The following is a 27,104-nucleotide window of genomic DNA, read 5'->3' as shown; positions in this document are numbered from 1 at the left end:
TAACAAAACCTTTTGTGTTTACTGGCAGCATGTGGTAAGACTGCTACAGGTAACAGATGGAGCACATGTTTCTGCCTCTCCCACCACCTACCAGCTCAACCCACATAAGCAATGAAGCATGAGACCCTCCAGTTTTCAGTACGGTTTGACACAATTTTGCTGCATACATGTCTAGCTAAGCACGTGCCCTGCTTGGCAAAAACTGTTACTCCCCAACAAGCCAAGGCATCACAAAAATGACATACTAAAAGGGTTGTTACACTTGAAGACAAGTAGCCATATCTACATTCTCTCTGGCAGAGCTTCGCCTGCTCTGGTATTAAGGCTTTCCACCACAGAAGTCTATAACCTCAAATAGACAGGTAGTGCTTTATCAGCGTAATGCTTCATTTAGAGTGAACATAATTTATGCTGAACAGGTTATATCCAGTCTTAGCCCCATTAGTCAACATGCAATCAACCACGGTCATCTTTAACCTTTAACAGTCGAAAACTGAAGTTTTGCTTTTGACGCTTCCTTTCTAAATGAAGCATGTTATTCTTGCTTGGATTCAATTTCATTTAGCCTGATTTTGGACCTTTAAAATATATTAAGAACATTATAGTCTTTGGCTCTCTTCTCCACAGGTTTTACGTAACATTCCATAAGGCATCATCTGTAAAGTTTTTTTTGTTTCTTATTTAATATTTAATTATTTCTACGTTCCATGTCACATAAGTCAAGCTTAGCAATATTGACCAGAACACGTCCCAAGACAGACTCCTGTAAGTCTAGAATTGAAGTGCCCTTCCAGATTGAGTGAGAGCACAGGTAACTACTCTGAGTTCCGTGAACCACAAGGTGATTCTATTTAGGCTATGCGTCTTCGGCTTGCTTTCAGAAATCCTCCAAGACAGCATTCAAAAATCTTACTACAGTTAAGATACACACATTAATCCCTTCACTCATACACTCAGTGAATCAACTTTTAGAGAAACAAATTAGATTCACCACTGTATTTTTAAGTAATTCCGATTGCCTTTTATTGCTTCTTCTACACACTTACATACCAATTGGTTAGTAGTTTGGTCCAGTACCTTATACCTAGAAAAGCAATGCTTGTGGTTACTTAATACTCCTATTCCATCTTTAAAATATCGGTGACAATTACATTCAAATTGTTTTGAATTTCATCTCCCTGCCAAAAATTCCTATAGATTTTGAGAACTTCTGAAGCAGAAGTTCAAAACTGTACTATTGAGTTTCTGGAATGCTTTAGAGCAAGTGTTCTCAGACCTTACCAGTTTAAATATTCCTTTCTCATTTCAGCCTGTGTTCCTCTCTCCATTGTACAACTAAATCATGTATCTGGTCACAACTGACCTTTCCTGTAAAGCAGTGTTAATTGTTTCAGCCCTCTGTTATTTGATCTTTCCTGCTCAGTAATGGACTTGTACTTTCCTTTGTTGCTATCTTCTCGTACTCTTAATGAACCTTCTCTTTTTGCCTTCTTTTTCTCTCTAGTTGTGAATCAATTTCTCCCTTAACCTCTCCAGTTTGGCACTAGTGGCTTACATACTTAAACTCTGTTGTGTAACTAGGTTTCCACTTTTTGCTTTATTCTTTTTAGATTCTCAGGTACTTACAACCTGCTGCAATTGTACTTGTTTCAAACCATGCTTCCTCTCCTGCAAGTGCAATTGTCTCACACTGTAGATCAGAAATTCAATTTCACTCAACCTTAACTGAACAAGCAGAACTGCAGAAGATTAACCTGCTTTACTTAGTACCACAATAAAGTTTCTCTCCACCCCAAATATGTAATTGTTTCTTCATTATACATACGAATACCTAAATGATTATGAAGTCTGTGCATTTACCCAGTTCATCCCAGAGCTGCCTATACTTGTCAGTCATTGCAGTTCCTTGTTGTCTCCAAAGTGACAGACGAGGGTCAGCCATGAACTGTTCTGTTATCAATGTCAACATGCGAGCTCCGTTTGAATCTCTCATCTTTAGCATCTCTCTCACCTAGGAAACGAGTCTTTTAATACAAACTTGAAAAAACAAAGAAATCACAGTACAGATAATATGCTGCAGTATTAAACATTCCACCTCTGTTAAATAAAAAAATGTAATTCATAGTGTGATGTGAAATTTTTAAGTAAAAAAAAAAGTCTGCCTTCCCAATTTTAACAATTTTTGGTTTCAGTATCCCCTTGCAATTCTTGACAGACACTTCTTCCACAAGTGATCCACAAGTATATCATGCAAACTGCTGCAAGACTAATTTCTACAGGTTTCTCCAACGTTTTGGGGGTGGGAAGGAAGAGCACAGCAAAGCTGCAGGCAGTTGAAATGTTACTTCACATCCTTAAACTGATCTCAAGGCACATCGGATTGCGGTCCATTGCTGTACAACTCATTATTACGTTGCCACTGTGTTCTCAAGGCTTTGTCTTGTTTTAGAACAACAGGACTTTGAGTAAGACTCAAACAAGTACAGACTGGCTTGGGGCATGGGGGAGAGGAAAAAAAGGGAAGGTTTAGAGTACTTGACACACCTTTGCAAAAAGCAAATTGAGCTGCTTCCCTGATCCATGGTATCCGCCTTGGGAGAGGAAGAGTTTAACCTGTTCTTGGACCTGTTCCTCATCCAAATGCCAGCAGTTTTCATCATCTATGCTAGCACCTGCTGTTGGGTCAGGAGCACCTGCAAACAGCAAGAAAAGAAATTATTATGTTCTATATAGAGAAGAGAGGTTCATGGCTCCAGGGGAGAGGACTGCTGCAGAAGTTTTTTGGATTTGTCTTATGTCCTGTTTTGGATGTCTTGGCTTTAATCTAAACATTCTTTAAAATAGACTTAAATTTCTCCTCAGTAGTCTTAATCACTTAGAAATTACAGCCTATGAAGAGGTATTTAAATAAATAACGTTTTATAACAAAACATTAAAATCAAGGCGAGTTTTTCTCCTCCCATCTCAGCAGCTATACTAGAATGCTTTTACAAGGAAAATTAGACTTTGTACAGTTTTTCTACAACTGTGATGTTAAAACCACTCTCCCCAAAAACACCTGTGTAATTCCTGTACCTTCGGCAATCTTGCTCGGGTTTAAGTGACTGATAGTGAGCGCTGCTATTGATGAACATGAGGAAAATCATCACCTCCGTGCCTCTGAGCTGTGATGGCTCTGCAAAGCTAAACAAAGAGTAAAAAAATCCCCAAACAAATCCAAAGTCTTAAAGCACTAAAGGCATTTCCATCATAAGTAAGAGTTATAGCTGTGTAAGACTGCGGTGCTTCCAAAGGAGCATTTTTACGTAGGCAATGTCATCAGCACAGAGTCAGTTCAGAGCAACTCTGTGTAAATTAGCCTAGTGTGAACTGAAGTGACTAGATTTACATCAGGCAGTGCTTTGGACACAGGCTGCTCCAGTTAACATTAGTGATTTTCCACTAGTGGCCACTTCTAAAAGCTCACAAAATTAAGTAAAACAATCTATTTTCCTGAAGAAGGTTCCATCTCCACTGGGTATTTTTTAAAAGGTATTCAAACAGAAAAGGCTGAAAAGCACTTATCTAGACTGTCAGGAAAACAACTCCAGGTAGTGCATGCATCACCACAGCAGATATAAGATATTTTAAGCATGCCCAAGACTCAAGTTAACTTGACATTTTGATTTTGATTTTTGGGCTTGTCACAACTGTGTAAACTCTATCTCCAGTAGGTTTTGAGAAGATGTTAGAAATTATATCACATTACACAATCTATCACTTTTAAATCCAAGTCCATGTTAATTCCGTAGCAAAAAAAAAAAAAAAAAAATAAAAAGGATACTGGCAGGGAAGGAAAATTACATAGTCAGATTTGTAAAAATTTGCTTTTTCAAAGAAGGCCTGAAACTTGAAAAGCAAAGATAGCTACAACTCTTCAGATGCATAGGAATTAAACATTGATTCTATTGATTTAAGCCTTCATTTCACAATAGCAGCTCTGCTGTGTAGGTGAAGCTTTTAAGCAGACACAGAGAATGCTGGAATCTTTATTCAATGAAAATACAACCAGAAGATTTAAAGGGCCAGAGGGATGTCTTGGCTACTAGTTGCTGAGATAGTAAAAAAAATAATCTTCCATCTCAGCAACTTTCTAAACTGCCTCCAACTTCTAAGCCTACATCTGAGAATGCTGCACTGCTACATATATACACACACACATATATATATATTTAGATTAACAAGAAACTGTGTCTTTGAGGATGTGCATGAACTCTTCTGCCTTCCACAGGAACCATAACAGTGTGTCAGGAGACAGGAATCAAGCCCAAGACAGTACAAAAACCAAGGAATGAAAAATCTCTTCTTCTGTTAGTGCTTCCGTGTTTAGTATGTTAGTTTTAAGGAGCCTTCAATTCAGTCAGCTACATGAAACACATACTGGTAAGTCTTAAGTTGGAAAGGACAAGATAAAAAGGGAAATCAAGCCACATGAGAACAAGCAGTGCAGCTGTTGCACAGACCCAGGTTTGCGGTATCACCCTGCAAATAGTTTAAATATTTCATTGCTTTAATGCACAGAGAAAAAACTTGTTAAAAAACTATGTAAAACCACCAATATACAAAATACACTTATATTTATCCCTCACTTCAATGAAGATTTACCTTTAAACAATCTTGGTACAGCTACTTTTAAATTGAATTAAAAATAGCTCCAGATTCCTCAGCTAAGCTTCCCTATTTAGGGAAAAAAAACCAAAACAAACAACAAAATTCTTTCCATAACTGTTTACATTTTAACAAAAGCTCATTGGACAGTTTGTGCTAGAAGGTTAAATTTCAATGCAGCTACTGCAGATTCTTTAACAACAGGGTTCCTTCACAGGACCAAAGCCACTTGCTGCCCCCCACCAAGGCCTCTTCTCCCAGTACAATCCCAAATACACCTTCCCCAGGGGCTCAGCGTTGCTACGCTTACATCAGTGTTATTTTCATGCCAGTAGGCTAGAAGCCTGTAAAAGCTGAAGACACCAAGCTGAGGGTCTGAGCTCTACAATGCTGTTCAGCACAGTACTACAGATACGTCTGACTCAGAGCCATTATTCCTTACAAGATCTTATAAAGGCTACACTCAGTATGTTCCAAACTTTTAATCAAGATGTACAAAGAAATTTCAGTATACATGAAACCTGCACCAGCTACAGTCAAACGTAATTCACTGAACTTTCAACACTGTTGGCAGTCTTCAGCAGTAGCCATGGACTAACAAGGTACACACATGGTGTGTCAGATCAGGCATGAGTCCAGACCATGTTCCCACCACTGCAGCAGACAGGAATCCTAGTCATGCTGCTTCCACTGCCCACGTCGCTCTCATTTTGGGGTCAAGACACGACCATCTCCATGTCCCTCAACCAGGCACTTTTCAAGATCACTATGTTCACTTACAGCCAGGGCAACACAGATCACTCCTGGGCAACACAGATCACTCCTGGGCAACACAGATGGGATTTCAACACTGCCTCTTTTCTTCTGAAGACATGGGACTGGCTGAGTAAATGCAAAACTATCTGAACAAGGAACAGGAGAGAGAACTGCCTTAGGAGCTGCAAGATGAAGCCCTAGCCATAGCTATCAGGAAGGCTCATGGTCAACACCAGGCAGAGATGAAGGTTCAACCCAAAGGTGTTGGCTATGCTCATGCTGCAGTACAGCCCTGAACAGGTACCATGAAGCTTTGGCAGATGGATGGTTTGGCTGCAGAGAGGCATATGGACAGCCCTGAATTTAATCTCTGCAGCGCAGTTTAGTACCAACACCAAATCCTGTTCCTCACTTGTAAACTGAGGGTAAGTATTACTTACGTGCTTTAGAGGGGTGTCATGAGGATAAATTAGTTCACATTTGAACTATGAAAGTGAAAAGCACCGTATAATTATACTAAATATTAAAACCTGTAATTAAACTGTGTTGGTTTATAGACACTAACATATTAATCTCCCTCCCTCCAACCTCTGGCTTTAACTTCCATCGTGACTGCCCTTTGAAATAGGTTTTACATCATCTACCTACAGTCAAATACAATAAAGTATTTATACTAGTATAAAGATACAGCCATACATACTTACTCATGCTCTTTTACTAAAATTACTAAATTGCAATAAAAGGAGGACTATTGTGCACAACTCTTTGTAATGAACACCCAAATAAAATTTGAAAACAGGGCAACAGGCTTTTATATTTATAGTCATAGCAGTACATGTCAAATGTAACCAACTCCCAAGTTCTAAGAAGCAGAAGCATTTAAAAAAAATAGAGACTTTGATCATTTACACAGCAGTTTTAAGAGTAATTACTTCCAAAATGAGCAACCACATTCAAGAACTGGTGTTATATACAGAGAACTTAACCTCAGAAAGAAACAAAGCAAGCAGCATGGACTAAAATGGGCTAAGAATTGCCTATATTGCGAACTACTCAGGTGCAGATTAACAGTGAAATTTGGCTAAAACAACAGAAAGTAGTCTTGAAGGCAAAATGCTTCCCTGATCCTTATTTCTGAAGTATCACAAGAGTTGTTTAAATCTTCAAATGAAGCCATGACACATCGCCATACTGAAACCTTTTTGAAACTCATTTTATAAAAATCTTAAGTCTACAAGTGAACTGTAGATCAGTTAAATTTTATTAAATGTCATCCCATGATAGCATTGAGAAGAAGATATGGAAAAGTTATCACAAATAAAAAGCATGACTTACTGAGTACTATGCAAAGACTGAACGGTCCCAGCTAGGAAATAATACAGCTCTACGCTGATTCACAACACATTAGTAACTGATTTTGTAAACTTAATGTGCTTAGAATTACTCTAAATAATAATTACATAAAACCAAAGATCATAAAATTAATGATTCAAAAATATTATTCTGCCTTTGATTCCCCAAATGATTCAAAGTTTAGACATAAGTCATTTCATCTTGTACTTAATTTCAGAGCTCTTGGCTGGAATATAACACCTGTTCAGCAGCGCACAGCATCAAAGAACAACAGCAGCTGCTGTGAAGCAGTCAGTGCCGACAACAGAAAATACAAAGACAGGACAGGCTATGCTAAATTGCTGAGGAAACTTAATAAATCTCCAGTAACTTTCTACCTTCCAAAAAAATCTTTCCCCTTCCTCTGCACATAAAGCAAAACGCAAAAACGTACCTGCTGACAGTATCTAATATCACCTGCTAAAATCCAGGTCTCTCAAACATTATATAGCAGTAAGTTTCAAAGTCTACTTGCGTGTGACAGATAAAGAACTTCCTTGTTAGTACAGACTAGCATGCATTATTTTATTGTTACCTTCCATGTCTTGAAACAAAATCTCACTATTTATTTAGTATATAACAAGTGTTAATTTTTAACATACTTGAAAAAACCTTTCCTAAATATATGAATTTCATAACGTATTTTTTTCCCATTATTTTGTAGCTGTCAATCTTTCTTTTTATTTTACACTGTACTACTCATTTACCTTTACTTGGGTTTCTGAAATTTTTCTAGTTTGGGCTAATCTTGTTACTTCCCAAATCTGTTTCACTAAACAATTTTTATTCTAAGCACAGGAACATTTCACTTTCATCCTTCTTGAAAACAATCTCACCTGTCATTTTCTACATTCTTCTTTTGCAACTAGTCTCTCAGTCCATTTCACCAGTTTAAGCAGGGCCATATGATAGATTGTATAATTTTTTAAATAACGTATCTTCTTTAACATTAAACACTCCCTTTTCTTGTAGATGGCAGTATCTTGTATTCTGCTGTTCAGCCTATCCTACTCTACAATTCTGCAATGAAATCCTCATCATTTCAGTTCATAGAATTCATAGATTTCTAGGTTGGAAAAGACCTTAGAGATCGAGTCCAACCATCCCTAATCCCCATTAAACCATATCCTCAAGTAGATCATCCACCCTATTCTTAAACACATCCAGGGATGGGGACTCAACCACCTCCCTGGGCAGCCTATTCCAGTGGCTGACAACCCTTTCAGAGAAGAAATACTTCCTAACATCCAACCTGAATCTCCCCTGACTAAGAACAAGAGGAAATGGGCATAAGCTATCACCCATCACTAATGTAAAGAGCCCTTCCCCTACCTCCCCACCATCTTTTCTCAAGTATTTATAGGCCGTAATCAGGTCTCCCCTCAGCCTCCTCTTCTCCAGGCTAAACAGCCCCAACTCCCTCAGCCTCTCTTCATAAGTTTTATTTTCCAGCCCCTTGACCAGTTTAGTCGCCCTTCTTTGGACTCGCTCCAGGAGCTCAATATCTCTCTTCAAGCGAGGGGCCCAAAACTGGACACAATATTCCAGGTGCGGCCTCACCAGTGCCGAGTACAGGGGCAGGATCACTTCCCTGCTCCTGCTGGTCACACTATTCTTGATACATACCAGTATCCCATTGGCCTTTTTGGCCACCTGGGCACACTGCTGGCTCATATCAAGCCGGTAGTCAACCAACACCCCCAGGTCCTTCTCCGCCAGGCAGCTCTCCAGCCACTCTTTCCCGAGCTTACAGTGATGCTTGGGGTTTTTATACCCCAAGTGAAGGACTCTGCACTTGGCCTTATTAAAGCTCATGCCATTGGCCTCAGCCCAACGATCCAGTCTGTTCAAATCCCTCTGAAGGGCCTCCCTACCCTCGAGCAGATCGACACAGCCTCCAGCTTGGTGTCATCCACAAATTTACTGAGGGTACATTCAATTCCCTCATCCAGGTCATTGATAAAGATGTTAAACAGAACTGGACCCAGCACTGAGCCCTGGGGAACCCCACTGGTGACCGGCCTCCAGCCGGATTTAGCCCCATTTACCACCACTCTTTGGGCCCGGCCGTCCAGCCAGTTTTTAACCCAAAGGAGGGTGTGCCTATCCAGGCCAGCAGTTATCAGTTTCTCCACCAGAACACTATGAGAAACTGTATCAAAGGCTTTACTGAGGTCAAGGAAAACTACATCCACAGCCCTTCCCTCGTCAACTAGGCGGGTCACCCTGTCATAGAAGGTGATCAGGTTTGATTGGCAAGACCTGCCTTTCATAAACCCATGTTGACTGGGCCTGATCACCCGGTTAACCTGTATGTGCTCATTAATAGCACTCAAGATAACCTGTTCCATGACTTTGCCCATCACCGAGGTCAAACTGACAGGCCTGTAGTTCCCCGGATCCTCCTTCCGCCCTTTTTTGTAAATGGGGGTAACATCCGCCAGCCTCCAGTCCAGCGGAACTTCCCCAGTGAGCCAAGACTGCCCAAAGATAATGGACAGGGGTTTGGCAATGACATCCGCCAGCTCTCTCAGGACTCTCGGGTGGATACCATCAGGCCCCATAGACTTGTGGGCATCCAGCCGGAGGAGCAGTTCCTTGACCCGTTCCTCTGGGATCACAGGAGCTTCGATTTGCTCTCCCTCCCTGCTCTCAGACACCATAGGCCAGCTCACCTGGGAACTACTAACCTTATTATTAAAGACTGAGGCAAAGAAGGCATTAAGGACCTCAGCCTTGTCCTCATCCCTAGTGACTAACGCACCCCCTGAGTCCAGTAGGGGCTGGAGGTGATCTTTAGCCCTCCTTTTGTTATTAATATATTTATAGAAAGACTTTTTGTTGTCCCTTACAGAGCTGGCTAGTCTAAGTTCCAATTGGGCTTTTGCCCCCCTGATTATCTCCCTACATGTCCTAACTTCCTCCCTGTATTGATTCCTGGATGCCTGCCCATTCTTCCAAGACTTATAGACATCCCTTTTTCTTTTGACAAAAGAAATACACTAGTTATTAGTGTATTAGTTAATTATTTATTTATTTAATATTTATATTAGTTAATTAATTAAATTAATTTATTAATTAGTTAATTAATTAAATTTATATTAGTTAGTTAATTAATTAATTATTAATATTATTTATTTATTTATTATTATTAGTTAGTTAAATACACTAAGTCCATATTAACACATGTTCACCTGTACCTCCAGGTTTGCCTTTTGGAACTTAACAATACATAGGGGGACAGCAATAGATACTCTGAAATTTTGTTTTAAAACAATTTTTTGGATAGACATTTCCTTTGTGAATGCCTCCACTGGCACTCCTAATATGTTACACATTAATGTTTACAGAGGATGTACCTAGATCTGCCCTGACAAACAGGGAAGCAACTACCCAGGTACCTCTGCTTCTGAGAAGACAAATGTACTTAAACCGCTTCCTCCTTAAATTTGAGTTCATCTGCATGTGGTTTTGTATTGGCAAGCAACTCATATTGTGAGTCGGAGAACTGGAGAACAGGAGACATTCTGAAGAAATCCATATTGTTCTTCTAAGAGCAGAGATTGCAACAGCAGCACTAAACACTCAGGAAAGAAACAGTACAGCTTAAAAGGTAAAAATGAAATTGGTTTGCTAGGCTGTCCTTACACCAATAAAAGGCAGACCCTTTTTCACTATGCATATAATGACAAATCAATGCTAACGAGATTAATATGCAAACAGACCTTCTCTCCCTCCCCCCCCACTCCTATCGTGCAGTTACTTTCCTATTTCCACTCAAATTCTTAAGAACATACTTTGACCTTCCAAATAATTTATTTAAGTGAAAGTTTCATACCTAAGAAGACAGATCCAAGATGACAAATGCAGCTGATAATACGTCATCCTGACTGTTCTTCTCCTAGCCTCACATACCTGCCAGCTTCCCCTGCTACAATGGTACAAAAATTAACAGGAAGGAAAAAAGCCTCAGCTAAGCAGGATCCAAATCCACATCCAGCTTCCTGAGTCAGCATCCCCAAATTGAAACCCAATGTGAAGCCAACAGTTACACAGTGCAGACATCAGGGTATCAGTATGAACACCTACAGTTATTTTCAGTACAGAAGATTAAACCCCACAGATCTTCCTCCAGTTTTGAAACCATCAGGTACATGTATAGCTGTAGCAGCATCGCATGAGAATCTCTACACAAGTCTTCTCGAATGTAAGAAGTGCTTTTGTGCTCTAAACCCATGCAAAACCCTCTTCTAACGTAATCACCACCAACTGAGAATTAGCATGGCAAATACAGAGGAAGATTCCCAACAAATCACTCATCTATCCTGAAGAAGTTAGTGAATACACAACACATTCCTGCGCTTCTAACAGCATCCCCTCATTTCTCCTGCAGTGAGGCTCAGTCACAAAGCAAGAAAGGATCTTGCGTCATTTGTATCCACCAAGGAACTCAAAGGGATTTGTCATTTCAAAACCCATGTCATCCGTGTAAGTCACTTCACTAGTTCCCCCAGTAACCTCCTTTACAAGGAAGGTGGCCAGAGTCAGTCATTGAATGCTGCATAAGACAGAATTTTGAGTAAACAAACAATTACCAATTCACCTTTTGTCAAAGGAAATAATTGCAGAGTTGTTCCATCTCCCTAGCCTGCTCATAGGCAGGTCAACAAGCCCGTTGTCAGAGCTCTTCAAAGTCCTGGACCATTCTTATGTATGAACAAACAGTATTCAAGAGCTGACTTTTTGTCTATCACTGGAAATACACGAAAACTAGAAGTAGTTCAGCCACCATGAGAGAGAAAAAAAAACAAACAAAAACTTGAAGTTTTGTATAAAACAACCCTGAAATTAACACACCTCTAGGTAACATTAAAAAAAATTTCCACATCCAACTCCAGATTCAGGACTTCCCTTTTACGAAAGCTGTTGCTGGTGCTTCTGTGCCAGAAAATTTTATAAGCAAGTTTTTGTAAGTTTTTCCTCTTACTTACCCATGCCTTCAAGCAATGTTCAATACAATTCCTCCAAATACTAGTTTATTGAGGTTAAATTGTTCAAAGCAAGACAGGTCTACAACACAGTTTTGTATTACAAACTGAACATTTGCAGCACAGGACATAACGACAGAGTGAATGGTGATCTTATGTTCACCAGCCTATGCTATTAGAACCAGAGACAGATTTCTTTTGGCTAACTCTATTTTTAATTTAAGGAATTTGATTAAAGACAGAATTACAGTATGAATCCCAGAAGAATGCTTACTTGCTATATAATAAAAGAAACTTACTTTTTCCTTAAAAAATTCTGCATTTTTTTAACACTGTAAACATGTCCAAAAAAAATAAAAACATCAGACCACGGTTTTAGGCAAGTCTGAGAAGAAAGGCAGGAGACTACAGATCCTCTTTTGTAACCCAGCTTTCTTTGGTAATACCAGTTTATTTTCTTATAATGCATAGATTCTCTACTTCAGTTTTTGATATTTTATTAGGAAATACCAACAGTCAATAAAGACATACAGCAATCGCATTTACTAGGAAAACAGCAACGTGTGAGAAACACTATAGTTTTGTGGATATTTTGAAACTACCCTACTCAAATACATAGTGAAATTTCATAATTGATCATCAACTTATCTTTCTGTTTCCTATTCTCTTTGCTATCTGGGCTGTGATACAAATGTCAACTACCTCTCTAAAAATACTTTAAATACTAATGAGTAATTAGATATTTTGACAATAAGAAAATAGCTGACAGACTAACACGCCCATGATTAGTATAATTACAGATTTTGTGTTGATCAAGTTTAAGCATTCTCTGCAACAGCTTGCTGTTTCTCTTACACTAGCCAAAGTATAGCTAACACAGTCATATATAGCCATCATGTCCTCCCTTTCCCAGCCCTGCCTTCCCCTTTTCTAATCACTTTGACTATTTGAATCTTCCGTGCCACTCTCATACTCACCACAATTCTTCCTTCCCCTTTAAGTCCTTCTGTTCAGATTGTTATCAACTCTTATCCTTCAGGTGATACATGTCTTCAGCTTACAAAAATCTGAGTATCTTCCTCTATTGCTTAATGTCCTGCATCTGCTTTAACTTCCCTTTCTTTCCACCATCACCAGACAGCTCTGCTAATCACCTTCTCTTTATGTTCCACAACGACTAAAACAACCGCCTTGCCTCTGGCCACATCCCCATAGCCCCCAAAGCCAAAAAAAAAAAAGCACTGCTCCTGAAATTCGCCTTCTTGCAGCACAGCCTGCCTGGGCCTGCTAGGGCCACCAGACCCTAAGGAGGGGCGAGCCTGCAGATGAGTCCTATTACTGGAAAGACTCTCTTCTTTTGTTCCACCTACACTGTAACAAACGTGTTTTTCTTTCTCTAATATTACGCAGCTCAGATGTGTTTGCATTGTAAATTCTTCGGAATAGTGGTCATCCCTCTTAAGTATCTAACACACGAGAATCATTCCTGTCAATGAACAAACAAACAAGATATTTTTAGATATTTAGCTAACTTAATTCTTCTCCGATAAGCTGCCTTTTTGCTTACAGCTCTGGTCACCTTAGAGGACATTTCTATCAGGCGATCTTACAGGAACACAAGACTAAAACTAGCTGGGTCACCTCAAACCCACAATTACCTGCTTTTAGTTCAGCAGGGTCATAGAAAAGCCACCTCAGAAGCCTCAAGTCACACCCAACACTATTTAACAAACATAAGATGTTCAGTAGAAGAAACTGAGAGCCATTAAAGCCATGTACAGCAGAAAGAGCAGGAAAGATCAAGACCTTTGCTGATGCTGTAGGCTGCTGCTGCACTAACAGGAAAAAGGCATTGAAATACAGGTTTTATATTTCTCCTGACTTCATAGAGAAACCAAAACCCAAAGGATAATAAAAGTATATCTAATGAATGAAAAAAAACCCAACAGTAACATCTACTTGCTTTTATGCTTTGCCATTAAAACAAAATTACACAATCAAAATGTCAGAAGATTACTTCAAAAAGAACAAAATAACAAGAAGACGCCATTGGTAAGCTGGTAAGATAGTTCCTTTAAGCAGTGTGGCTACAGTTTTTCATAGCTGGAAAATAGAAGCATGAAGCAGATCAGGCCACATATTAACAGCATTGGAGACATGAGGCTGATTGCTTATGAATTCTTTTCTCTTTTCCAAAAACCATTGCTCTCACATCTTGAAGCTACTCTACTCTATAACACCTTAAAAAGCGAAGGCTCAATAACAGAATCCTCTTTAGTAAAAAACACCACAGACTCACAGAATAATTCAGGTTGGAAGGGACCTCAGCAGGCTACACACCTGAATACCACAAAAAAGTGCAAAACCAAAGAGGGAATGAAGCAAAAGGAGAACAGTATCAAACTCACCATGGACTTGATTGATTTCTGAATTCTGAGAAAGAATTTCATCTGCTAATTTTTGAGCAGTTGGCAAAACTTCTGTGTGGTGCACTGTGATCAAATACTGTACAAATTTTTGTAGTTGGTCTCTGTTCATTTGAAAGAGTGTCTCTGAAATGGGAAGATGCAGTTTGACCTGATCTGGCTTGCGGATCCGGTATAAAGAGAGTGCCACAACATGGGCACAGTAAAATATGTCCTTGTTTCCACAGCTACAGGTCACTGAGGTAATCTTGCAACGATCAAAGCTGATAGCTACATTGCAAACAGTTTCTGGCTCCGATTGCATTGCAGGCTCTGTCACTGTGCCACTCAAGTGGAAACCTGTGCAGGGGAAAAAACAGAACTTGTATTATTAAGTAAAATAGTATATACATACAGTATATATATAAAACAATAACCTTTCATTAATAAAGTAAAAGTCATCATCTATTTCTGAGAAATTATGTATCTTAAAGAACTTGCTTTAATTACAAAATGATTAACCCTCTCTTTCATACGTACCCTTTTCACCTCCAATAAAATCCAAAGTGGGATAAAAAGCTAGTTAACAAGCCCTCTTTGCCATTTCACCACAACCTTCATAAAAGTTTAATAGCAAGAAAACCCTTTATTTGGTAAATGACAGCTGCAGAAGCAGAGCTGCATCCGATTAAGACCAATGTGAAACTCCCAGTGTCTCAGCGAGTTGGCAGCAATTTTCCAAACCCCCCAGCAGGGAGCCTGCAGCACCTACCAGCAAATTTAACCATTCTCTCAATAAGTAGGAGGGAAGTAGTGCACTCTAGTGGCACGAACCCAAGTCCTTGTCTCAACTCTGTCACTGACCCACTGACACAAGTCACTCAAGGTCTCCCACCACTGCGCTCACGTTAAAGCTCCCCTTCGCCCAAGAGATCCAGCAGGATGGCTATCTTTGTGTAGCTCTTCAGAGATGGAGGTCGCTGCAGTTACCAATACACAGGATATCAGATTTGTAATACTGAATGAGACACGCACACATTGTTTCAGAAGTCCGCATTATGGTCTTGTTTTCCATTCAGCATAATAAAGCACAAGACAAATGAGCCAGATTTTCTGGTACTGTAAGAAGGTACAGGATACCACAAGAAAGACGTTCACTTCAGCAAAGACGTTGCAGGTCGACACAGCACCCTGTTGAATCAAGGTCTCAAACTCTGAAGATCAGACTTAAGCCCAACACGAAGGCTCAGCTTTGGCTCTCAACACTTTATCATTGAGTAGCAGAATTTGGGGCTTTCTTTTGGATTTTACGTAAGCACGGCACTGATTTTGATTCAAGCATTAAGTCAGAGGCACAGATACAGGGCAATACAAATCAATTTCATATACCATACCAGTATCAACTTGAACAGACAGTGCATATAAAATTTGGGATGGACACTACAAGTAAGGTGTTACACATTAACGATTTATAATGGAAATAATACAAACTCACACTCCCTCAAAGTCCAAAACTGATTTAGTATTCTTGAAACACCAGAAAAGTGTATTGCAGGAAGCAGTTATCACATGAAAATTAGGTCAAAAAAGAAAGAAATATATACATAGCTCTAGTCGAAATGTTATACCTCCAATTGGTTTTAAAAAGCTCTTCAAGTTACAGGAAACAGAGGAAAATATCTCCTTTTTTCCATTTGTTTACACTGTACATTTCAGAGCAGCTTGTGCAGTCAGCATCACCATTTGGATTACATTCAACTGCAGTACTCTGACACTCTGCCCTGAAGAAGGTCATATGCACACACCAACCTCGACTTTGCAAGCGGATGTTTTACCAGTTAAAGTAGTTAAGAGTCGAGGTTGAAGAGGCAGTAAACTGTAAAGTGCCCAGAGAGGAAGGGGGGTGGACGAACAAGCCCAGCCGTAAGCGGTATTCTTGCTCTTGTCTCCACTCAATGCTGAAACAGAGAAGGGGAGTGGAATTGCCCCTTGCATTCATAAGCGCATCCCTCTGCCTTTCCCTTCAGTTTTTAAGTAGTCACAGCACGGTCCTGTAAGTGCCTTCTCTCAAAAAGAGAGGCTTTGTTAAAATTTTGCCAGTTCTATTTCAGGTTAATTCCCAATAACTGAAAGTTAGATTAGTGGTCTCAAAGAAACCGCATGGGAGATTTTTTGTTTTAATAACACTTTCCTATGAAGCATACACAAACCGCCTCTCATCTACCAGTGAGGAAAAGCCTAACACTTTGAAGGAACATGTGCGAAGGAGTGATCCCACTCCTTCCTACTCTCAGTAAATATTTGACCTTCTATTAATTCCGATAGAAAAAGGCCCAATGAAGGATTTTTCCATTAAACGGATTTAAAAAAAAAAAAGCCCAACCAGCTTTTCCAACAATATTACCACTTTTTATTTGTCAGTATATAATTCAAGCATTCAAAAGAGTTAAAATCTTCCTGGGAAGATTAAAGTCTCCAGCAATATTTAGAGTTAACAGCAGGCCTGCCTTTAAGTCCCTACGCTGTCCAGACACAAACAGAGCTCATGGCTCCCCTCCCTCTCCACAGAGATTTTTTGAGAATTCATGTTACAAGCAGCAACATTTATAAACACAGATCCTGGTCTAAACAACGACAGCACTAATACAGTCAAGTTACCTTACCTACCCTTCTTAAATTACAGAGGGTTTAAACAACAACATCAGCTGCCCTTGCAGGATAAAATGTAGAAGCTCAGTATTAACCATAGCTGGTAATTATGAAACACTATTTTCCTCCTCTTTTTCTGTTTGTGTTTTAATTTAAAGAAAGAAATTGTTGCTAGCCAATATGACCTTTAAAAAGGTTTCAATGCACCAGAGAAAACGATTCAGTAAACTTCAGCTCCGAAGCCCTGGTAGGGCTGTTACAATTGAACCTACCAGACATCAAATGGCACCTTCTCCACTGCCCACAACACTGCAGAACACTCAACAGGGAGGGCTGTTCCCCTCCCACAGACATACCCTTCGTCTTCTTAACTTAACCATTTAATATTCTCCTAATAAAGCACGGAAAGTCAGTAGCAGGAAAAAAACTGATGTGTTGCGCCTTCCTAGAAAGCTTTCCCTGGCAGTAATTTATAGCTTGCCAAGAAGGGAGATATTACACGCTCCCGGAGAAGGCAAAAGGAATTACCTGTGCAGGGACTTGGAAATAATGACACTCCACTAACACATTCAAAGGAGCAGAAAAAGTCTCTTAATAGCTGCATGTCCTCACTCCACATAGGTATTTCCCTTCAAAGTGAAAATTCCTCTTTTACTCAAAGTTAGAAACCTTTGCTGGAAATACTTATCCATTCAAAAAAAAAAAACCCCAAGAACACAGATTTTTCACCTTTAGACTAAAAAGCTCATTCATTATTATCTGAGGACAATAACAGAGTTGCAGGCAGAAAAGCCTGTGCTCGCTACAGAAGCTACTTACGGAGCAGGCATGTTTCACCTTTTCCCTTCAGCTGCTGCAGTTCGAAACGTTTTACTGCTTTCAAACCAGCACGTGATCAGTAATTCAAGCTCTACTGACATTTTCAACATGCAGAGGCTTTGCTTTCTGCAGAAATCCGTTTAGAAAAGCAGTTGGAGCATTAAGATGAAGTATCAAATGAAGCTCCTTTACAAAGTGATTTTGCTTCTGTTGAACACTTACCTCTAACACACTGCAAAAGTGACTTAACAGCCAAAAAACCAGCGTTTTCAGCTGCTGTACTTTAGGAAAGAGACTGTTCCAAACTGCCATCAGGAGGAAAGCATTAGGAAGTCAGCAAATTCTATAATGTAATTTTTTTTTTTTTCAAAATCTGTTTGACAGTGTCCAATCCATTAACTAAAAAACATTCTGGGACACAAAGCTGCCTGATAAATAAAAATGCACATTACTACAATGTAGTATTTGCCAACACAAGTATATATGCTTGTCATAAAAAATAAATACTTTAGAATAAACCAAAATAAATTTCAAATGATAAGACACTGAAGAGGAGAAATCGTGGTGGCATGCAGAGAAGCAGCACCAGGTCCACTTTCCGTTACTCAAGTCAAAAACAAAATTTGAAATAGCAAGTTCCAGTACTCCAATGGGACAAGCAGCAGTTACTGCACTAAATAAGCATCAATGTCATATCACAAGCTTAATTCATGTCTGCTATCACCTGGTGTTACAAAAGCATCTTCCTCAATATAACCAAGTCCAAAGATGCATTTTAAAAAGATACAGACCAAAATGAACAAAAACTATCAGAACAGTAAGCCATGTAAAATGCTGGGGAGGTCAGTGGGAGGGAGGGAATTATGCTGAAATTAGATGGTGTTGAGTTTCAAGGAAATAAAACAAAGAATACAATACAACTTTTAAATTAACTATAAACAGTAATTCTAAAATTTCAGACCATTGGTTCCTTTTCTCTAAGAAATTTAGAATTCAAAATTCTAAGATGTTCCTGTAGACACAGGAGAAAAAAAAAGGAAATTAAAGAAAAAAATCTCTCATTCAAGGAGAGGCACATCATTTGTGATGTAGTCAACAATTCAGGAAGCTATTATGGAGTGAGCTTTATATGAAAAAAAAAAAACAAACTCTTTCTCAATAAACTTTTTAGCTGCCTATTCAAAAATATCAATAACATGACATCAAAACACACACATTATCACCTTAAAAAAAATAGCAGGCTGTTCTTATGAACATACAATAACAGTACTTTAACAAAATACATTTTTAATTCATGCAATGCAGGTTTGCGTTTTGTTAATACACTTGTGCTTTTAAAAATTCCAGTGGTTAAAAAAAAATAAATCACTAAGTTCACACTTGCAATGGAAAACTTTGATTGAAATCCAACCATACATCACCACTGGTTATTGTTTATCCTTTACAGAAAATACAAAAATGTCAGAACTGGATTACAGAAATATTCTAAAGCTTAAAAAACAGTGCTTTAGAACAGCTGCCATGTACCTTTTAAGAACACCACAAGTCTCAGGCACTACACACACATTATCCTAAAATTAGGAAGTATGCTACCAACTGTATTTGGAAAATGGATGCATTCCTTAATATTGATCCACTGATCCTTTTTCCAAGCAGTTTACAAGAACTATATATATACACTCCTAGTCAGGTAAATGCATGAGCAGCTTTACATTAACAAGAAAAAAAACAGCAGATGAGGTTACTCACAGAAAAAAAAAAAAAAAAAAAAAAAAGGAAGAGCTTGTCCTGAGAGCTGGGGAATCTTCAGCATGCGGGTAACCTCTCACTATGTAACTTTACGTTGGTAATCAGAATCATACCCTCTATCTGTAACAGCCATTTAAATCAACTTTCAGGCCTACCAGCTAAGATTTTATTCAGACTACTGTATTACTTGACAAACACAATCACTGTGCAAAGTGAAAAAACACCGCTGCTTCATCTTGCCTACCAAACAACAACAAATGTTTATGAAAAGTAGCTTCCAACTATGCCCATTAGCTATTTTTTTGTAACTTAGATCAGCGGTTGCTGCTTTTTTTTTTTCCCCTCCAAGACAAGCAAAGTCTAAACCATGTTTACCTCATTCAAATTTTGTCTTTTAAGAAGTGGTTTTCTTTTAAGATGGCAAAGTAGCATCCTACACTTGATTCTGTCTGAACTTTGGAACATTCTAAAAACAGATCAACAACACAATTTGAAATTATTATGAAGTCAAAACTTTGCATGCTACCACTCAGCCTGAAGCTAATGTTAACAGTCTATTTATAAACCAGAGAAAGCATTGATTTAAAATGGAAAGTACTTACCCATTGTTCCTTAAACATGCCAGTATAAAGGTAAGGAGGGGGAGGGAGAGATTAATTAACATGAGCAGCACATAAAATGTTTACTGTAAGTAATGAATGCACACGGTATAGAACAGCTTATGTTTTGAGAGCATTGTCACCTAGAATAAAATCAGCATTTCCACTGCAGCCAAACACTAACAGAGGACCCGTCACAAACAACTGCCCGGATTCTATGACTCCCTTTCCTCAAAGCAGTAATCAGGATTTGATATTTCAGGACTTCTGCAAGCAAGATTGAGAGTGGAAGCGGCATTAAATAACTCCACGCACACACTTCACTGACAACTTGATAGTTCACTACCGCTGGCACACATCCAAGAATGTGCATGCTGTAACGCAGCCAGCATTAGTGACTTGAGCAGCAAGATTTATTTGTCGCAACACTGAATTTAACAGTTGCATTTAAAAAAAAAAACATGTTCCAGGACCTCCTTCAGCAGCCCAAACCTTCAAGTCTGAGAACTGTTCAACTAATTACACTCATTAGACAAAGGCCTCCACTGTCCCCTGAAGCCAAGCTTGATCACATCTCTGCTGCTCAAAAGCAGCCACTTATCACCATGGGGTCCAAGCAGGCATCATGGATGACTGTGGATGGGATACATCCACCCAGACTACTCTTCCCTAAAGAGAAGGGAAAGCTGTTTAAACCGCAAATACACAGCAAAACGCCTTCCTCTGCCCAACAGACATATAAAATCTGGACTGTTTTAAGACAGATTGCAGACTGTAGCAGCTCATGCTGTCTGGAGGTGGAGGCATTGAATGAAACGTGCCCCATAAGCATGGCCTTAAGGGTCCCTCAAGGTTTCACCGCTATCCCTCTGGTTAAACAACTTGCAACCCACCCCAGAGAAACCCCATATGAATTACAGAATGACTTTCTCACCAGCACTGCCAACAGCCTTGGATCACATCTCTGCAAAACCTGAGGGTCACCTGAGCTCCAACTCATTTAGTATGGATATAACCAACCCCATTTCAGGTGTTTGTAGCAGTAGCTTTGTAGGCAAAGCAAAAGCAGTAAAATCTTGCTGCAAAAAATGAGGTATGTTAAATAAATGCCTTCCGGACAGCGGTAACATAGAACTCTATGTGTGATGCTCTAATTGTGATCTAGGATGCTAGGGCAAACAATGCTTATGGCTCACAAAGCAGACACAGAGCAGAAGCAGACAAGTGTCTTCAATTAAAAGCTTAAAACAGTGCCAAGCATTTGCTAAAGTGTGAATGCTGACTGACTCCTGTCAGGCCAAGAAGGTTAGCAATCCATAGCTGCAGGCCAACCTCTATCAGGTATGCAAGCCAAGTCTTTTTGTTGGTTTGGGTTTTTTTGGTTTTGTTTTAAAAAAGGGCCATCAGTTGAAAACAAACTTTGCTCCTCTATACTGAGAGTTTAACAGCTTCTCTCTCAGTACAACATATCGTAAGAGCAGCATTAAACAAAAAAAAAAATCCCAGTAAGAGTCTGGAAACTCTGAAGGTAGAAAAGTTCAGTTTACTGTGAGACATCGGCAGACAGGAGATTTATTTACATATATGGGAGATTCATTTTTTTATATATATATATATGACAATTTTTCTAATAATACACCACATAGAGATCATGTGACAGCTATTTAAAAAAAAATCAAGAATGGCAAAGGAATCAGGAGCTTTGCAGAATGTGGGCAAATGAACATTTTATGATTTATGACACATGGAACATAGTAAGCCTCAGACTTTTGAGGGAGACTTAATAGGCTGAGCTGTGGGAAACTGGCTCCATCCACTACACAGCATCTCAGTGCAGTTGGTGCTGAAGAGAAACGGGAAGTAAATTCAAAACAAAGGGTAAGGAAAAAAAAAAGGTAATTAATACTCAAAGTTGCTAGAAGTGGAGCTACTCCAAAATAATTGAGCTTTTAAATAACCATGCTGCACCGACCGCCCAGCTAATGTACACTAAAATGTTTATAGGTGAACTGTAACAGAATATAAAGATAGGCCAGCATCAAGCTCAAGTTTACATTCAGCCATAACAAAGGCTGGAAGCAAGAGGTTAAAACAGATTACTAATCTACAGTTAATTTTTTATAAACAAACCTTCACTTTTCTGGCAAATTTCATAGGCCCTTGTTTTTTGCACATGGAACAGATTGAGACAGCAGGATGTGCAAACAGTCAGCAAGGACGTGCATCCCAGCAATACGCTGAGTGTGCCCAAGAACCAGGATTGATTACAAGCGGTCTTCAGAAGATGCAAAGACATTTTTTCCTAGCTTTTGAGGAGAAATTTGCTCTACTATGGTGAGCAGAAGCTGGCATCCCTCCTGCAGGAAGCAGGCAGCTGAGATTCATCCCATAACCCAAGCTGATGTCATTTCAGCTTTTACTGCTACTTAGTTTTCGCATGACATTTGCAGGGAGAAATTATGCTTACTTGCTGCAGCACAAGTGTAAGTATCACAAATGGGACCCGCTCATTTTTAAGGGAGGGAAAGAGAGGAAGAACCCAATCTAAGCAATTTTCTTTGTTTGTTTTGAAATTTCCCTCCACCAGTCCAACCACATATCAGCTCTTTTCACACTTTTTATTGCTGCTACCACATGTCCTTTGCTTATGTCACACAGGCTGTATCAGCTTAACTAACGTATTAAGTTAGGGTTCGTCCTTGACTTAATTTGTACAGTGTAATAGGCCAACACTGCTTGGCTTTTACAAACAAATCATGATTAGCAGCGGGTGTCTGCATGGCTTTTCAAAGACAAACTTAATTCAACTAACAGAGGGCACAGAACAGCACAGAGCTTCACCAGAAGATGGGTGAAAGGAAGAAGGAAAAACCTTTAAAAATTACATCCTGCTTGACTCATGACACACTGCTTTCTCATCATGAAAAACTGCTTTCTCATCCTCTTGATAAGGGTTTGATCAAACTCCCACCGTATTTTTTTAATAGGAAGTGGATAAAATCCTAAAAAGGAAGACAACAGCAATCACTGATATAAACTTTGGAAGAGATTTTAACAAGACTAGAAAATGACTACTTCCTGAAAAAAGTGTGTCTGGATTTCCACACCCATACTTACAGTTTGGGAAAACCCAGCACAGGACGTCTGAAACACAGGCATCCTCCAGTAAAGAGTATTTAGGTCATTCCAACAATACAAAACATTTACCTGATTGAGTAACTTAAGATTGCAGTCAAAACAGTTCAAATTTAAGCTATGCAAAAGCACATGCCAATATAATTTTGAAACTAAATTGACCTTCCATCAGGAAATGTTATACTTGGCCTAAAAGAGGAAACTGCCACTCCCTCTTCCATTAGTAATCGTGGAATAAATTACTTTCTTTTGTTTAAAAGGGGGACAAAAAAAAAACCCAGGAGATCAGTGCTGCACTTGTGCCAAATGAAAAACGCATCAAAACTCTCAGAAGGAGATCCTTCCTTTACAGCCATGATTCTGTTCTTCCACTTGTATACTAAATATTCACAAAGACATAATTCTTAGCATTTACAAAATGTTTTTATCACTTTAACTTTTTAACAAATGTTTGTCTATTACTGCAAGAGTCAGAATGTTCTCTGAACTCTGTTTTATTCATAATTGAAGTGGAAATAAGAGAAAAAGTGAGTTTTAAGTGTAGAAACAATAGTCACTACGTAGGACATTGGGAGGGGCTCAGTTCATTTTGGACTGTAAATTTTACAAGATGAATGTTTTCAGCAGCTTCCTCTGGTCACCAGAGCATCACAAGGGATTCCAGAAAAAAAAAAAGTAGTATGATGTAGTATTTCCTGACAAAGCAGCAGAGAAAAAGCCACTAAAACCATAGCGTTGAAACAGTTCCAGGATGAAAGTCGAAAAAACTATCAACATCACAAGTGAGTCACCCTTGCATGGCTGAAGCCAACATTGGGAAAGTGTCTTTTTTTTAAGCTGTCCAGGGCCAACTGCAGCAGAGCCCCAGATGAAGCCTGGAATCCCAAGGAACTATTATAATAACAATAAAAGCATTTAAAAAAGGTCATGCAAAGGTCACTTACAATATACATTGGAATATCCTTGATAACACTGGCACACAACCTAAACCCATGCAATAAGCGAACATATTGCATGAAATCAGGCTCTTGTGGCTCACAGTTTTTCCACACTGTTGCTAGGCTAGATCCTAATTAATTTCTGACTGTTCCAATTACTGATGAAACCAAGTCAATATACAGAAGTCCTGGCTAGTGCACTCCATTGTCAAAACTGGCTGATAAGACTTGCCATACTAGTACTCCTCCATACAGATGTGTACCACCTCTTTCCAGACATGAGACGCAGAATAAATAGGCTTCATGTAAGAAAAACAGATTTCCAAAGGTAAAGACAACTTTGAGTGTAAGTCACTCACATATCTTCTTATGTTTATAAAATAAAAATATCTTATAGTTCAAACAAAATAATAGATATGTTCCCGAGCCCTAATTTCTTGGTACATCTGATTTCTTGGAGCTGCATGCACAACAAGCACTTGGAATAAGTAAGGGTAGGTGTGTGCAGGTGGGGGAGCCTGATGTGTGTTGTTCTACTGAGTAAGCCACAGCTAGCACGTTCAGAGCACACAGCTGCTTCTCAAACAATGCAGGTAAGATTAATAAACATTTTCTTAAAGAGGTAATTCATAAGCCCACCTCTTCCTCTAAAGCCACACATTAGCCCTCCTTGAATGAGCAAGCATTCTTCCTTGCCAGAGCCAAGAAATTCTTAGGAATATCTACCTCTAACCTGTGGCATCCAGCAGTTTAACAAACTACAGTTTGGAAATGTACAGACTGTTAATCAGATTCTAGATGGTATGTTGGTACATAACATTAGCCAAGCCTCTATTAATGTGCATAGGGCTGAACAATAAAATGCAACACAAGACTATTATTTTTGATGTATTTTTTTTTTTATTCACAAAACCAAAATTTTCCTGACAGCACCACAGATAGAGGTAGTGAAGAGTCTGGAAAGGCAGGGGAAGAAGGGAAAAGCAGAACTGCACAGTCAAGGAAGCAAAACTTCCAGGATAAATTAAAGTAAACCAACAATCTAAGGAAGGAAGACAAATTAAACAGCTAAACACAATCTAATTTGTCATTAAGATTTACTAAGCAAGTTACTGGAATACAGCATGCTGCAGTTTGGCCTCCAGAGCAGGGTTTACAGTACATAGGCTATTAGACTGAGGACCCCAACAAAAAGCACATCTGGTAACACAGAACATTTCTAACTTTCACTGACGAGCCAGGGAACACCTTACAACTACCATTTGATGAGGAAAAGGAAACAAGTACAAAACCACCATCATTTATTTCACTTTTACAGTGCACTGCGGGTAGACACAGAAACAAGGAGACAGAAGACAAAAACCTCAAGGATGGTAAGCCTCTCTACGTACCATCGAGCCAAGCAACAAGCTGCTTTCATGCAATGACGAAGTAACTCTCTCCCTTCCGGACTGCTGCATTCTCTTGTCATTTATTTTTGGGCTTCAACTTCTGATATCCTATCTACTCTACAACTGTTAGTATTGGTGATAAACTAGTAGGTCACGTAATTGTGGAAGCGTGGTTAATGCCTCGTTTTATTAGCTTTGGTTGCCTACTAAATAGTCAAGGGACAGGCTTACTGGTGAACGTGAAATCCAACTCACAAGACTAAGTACACTGCTGACTAATTTTATGACTCAAAGTTGATTGTCAATTTTACTTATCTCAAACTAGACCTTAGTCTTGTAGTGGTACTAAATCTCCTTTTTGATGCAGGTCCCATGCCTACAGGTCAACCTTTTGGGGTAAGAAAAGATTCTCTGTCTATGCTCTTAACTTTCATCATAACCTACATAAGCATAATTGGAAGTGAAAAAGGAAGACCAGTCCAAGTTGTTGAAGAAAAAAACCATATGTTTATATGAACTCTGAAACAAAAGCAGGTAAAGATGGAGGGCACCCTTTGCTGGCAGAAAAGCTGAACAGGAATCATGTCTCTAACATCAGCTGTTGATATTATTACTAATGGTTAAGGATTGTTTTCCGTCTTAGATTAAGATTAAATTCAGTGACATACTGGACTATTACATCACACCATTGTCACTTGCCTAAGGTCGTGTTGTCACAGTGCACTTAAATGGCAAGACAGAGACAAGATTACACATGAGTTACCTTTCACTGCTGCCCAAGATACTCAGATCAAGAGACCTACTAATATTTGAAGTAGTTCTCCATAACCCCATAAGAAAGGCAGAAACAATAATAGTTAAATTCTCTAGCCACTGTTATGATGATGAAGAAAAACTGAAAACTGGGCCTTTAACTTTTAACACGGTCAATATCCCAGGTCTCATCAAAATAAACTGAAATATCCCAAAGCCAAGCCCCTTACATAGAAGACTATTGGTTTATTTTCTTTATACTTTAAACGGTTCAAAAGAGATTTGGAGTATCTAGAAAGAATCTCAGTCTTGTCCCCTGCAACAACATTCCCATCTCTTTCCACGAATCTCCCCTCCTCTCTCTTAGCAGAGTGATTTGAAGGAACCAGCCGTGTACTATGCTAGTGTTGTTCACTTTTCAAATTAAAAAAAGACTCCTCAAAGAAAATCCATCCATACCCTCTTCAGTCGAATGGGAAGGAAAAGAACTGTTTAACTAGCATCATGGTTCCAGAAGGTTGACTACGATTTAGGTTATGTTTAATCTATTGAGAAATTGTTTAAATAGATAATTCACTATACTATGGTAGATTAGACTACATAGCAAGGATTGCTGTTCCCTACATCTGTTTTTTCCTGTTTACTTAGTCAAACAGGAGGCTTCCTCCTCTGATAAGGAATGAGACAGACATCAGGAGCTGCAAACATTATTAGCCATTTCCTTAGAAATCTGCCTTTCTTCTCTGCAGCCTGAATCTCTGGACGAGAGTGTGAGAGATGTCCATAGGTATGATACCTCCTGCCCTTCTTAAATTTTCCAAGCAAGTATTAAAAGTTCAGATTCATAGACCTAGCTTGGTCCTAAGAAGCAATGATTTAAGGT

At 39.1% G+C, this 27,104-nt stretch overlaps 1 protein-coding gene across 3 annotated transcripts in view; it reads right to left on the bottom strand.

Annotated features, from left to right (window-relative positions):
• Positions 1-27,104, bottom strand: part of ZSWIM6 (zinc finger SWIM-type containing 6) — a 123,237-nt gene that overhangs the window by 46,675 nt on the left and 49,458 nt on the right. For all 3 annotated transcript variants that reach the window (XM_086628831.1, XM_086628830.1, XM_086628832.1), the window contains exons 2-4: positions 14,192-14,548; positions 2,545-2,693; positions 1,861-2,011 (exon numbers count right to left, since the gene is read on the bottom strand). In XM_086628831.1, the coding sequence (XP_086484957.1) occupies positions 1,861-2,011; positions 2,545-2,693; positions 14,192-14,548 (657 nt within the window). The remainder of the gene's footprint in view (positions 1-1,860; positions 2,012-2,544; positions 2,694-14,191; positions 14,549-27,104) is intronic.

The sequence above is a fragment of the Tauraco erythrolophus genome, chromosome Z, assembly GCF_009769465.1.
Source record: "Tauraco erythrolophus isolate bTauEry1 chromosome Z, bTauEry1.pri, whole genome shotgun sequence".
Lineage (NCBI taxonomy): Eukaryota > Metazoa > Chordata > Aves > Musophagiformes > Musophagidae > Tauraco > Tauraco erythrolophus.
This window is presented reverse-complemented; position numbering and strand designations above follow the sequence as displayed.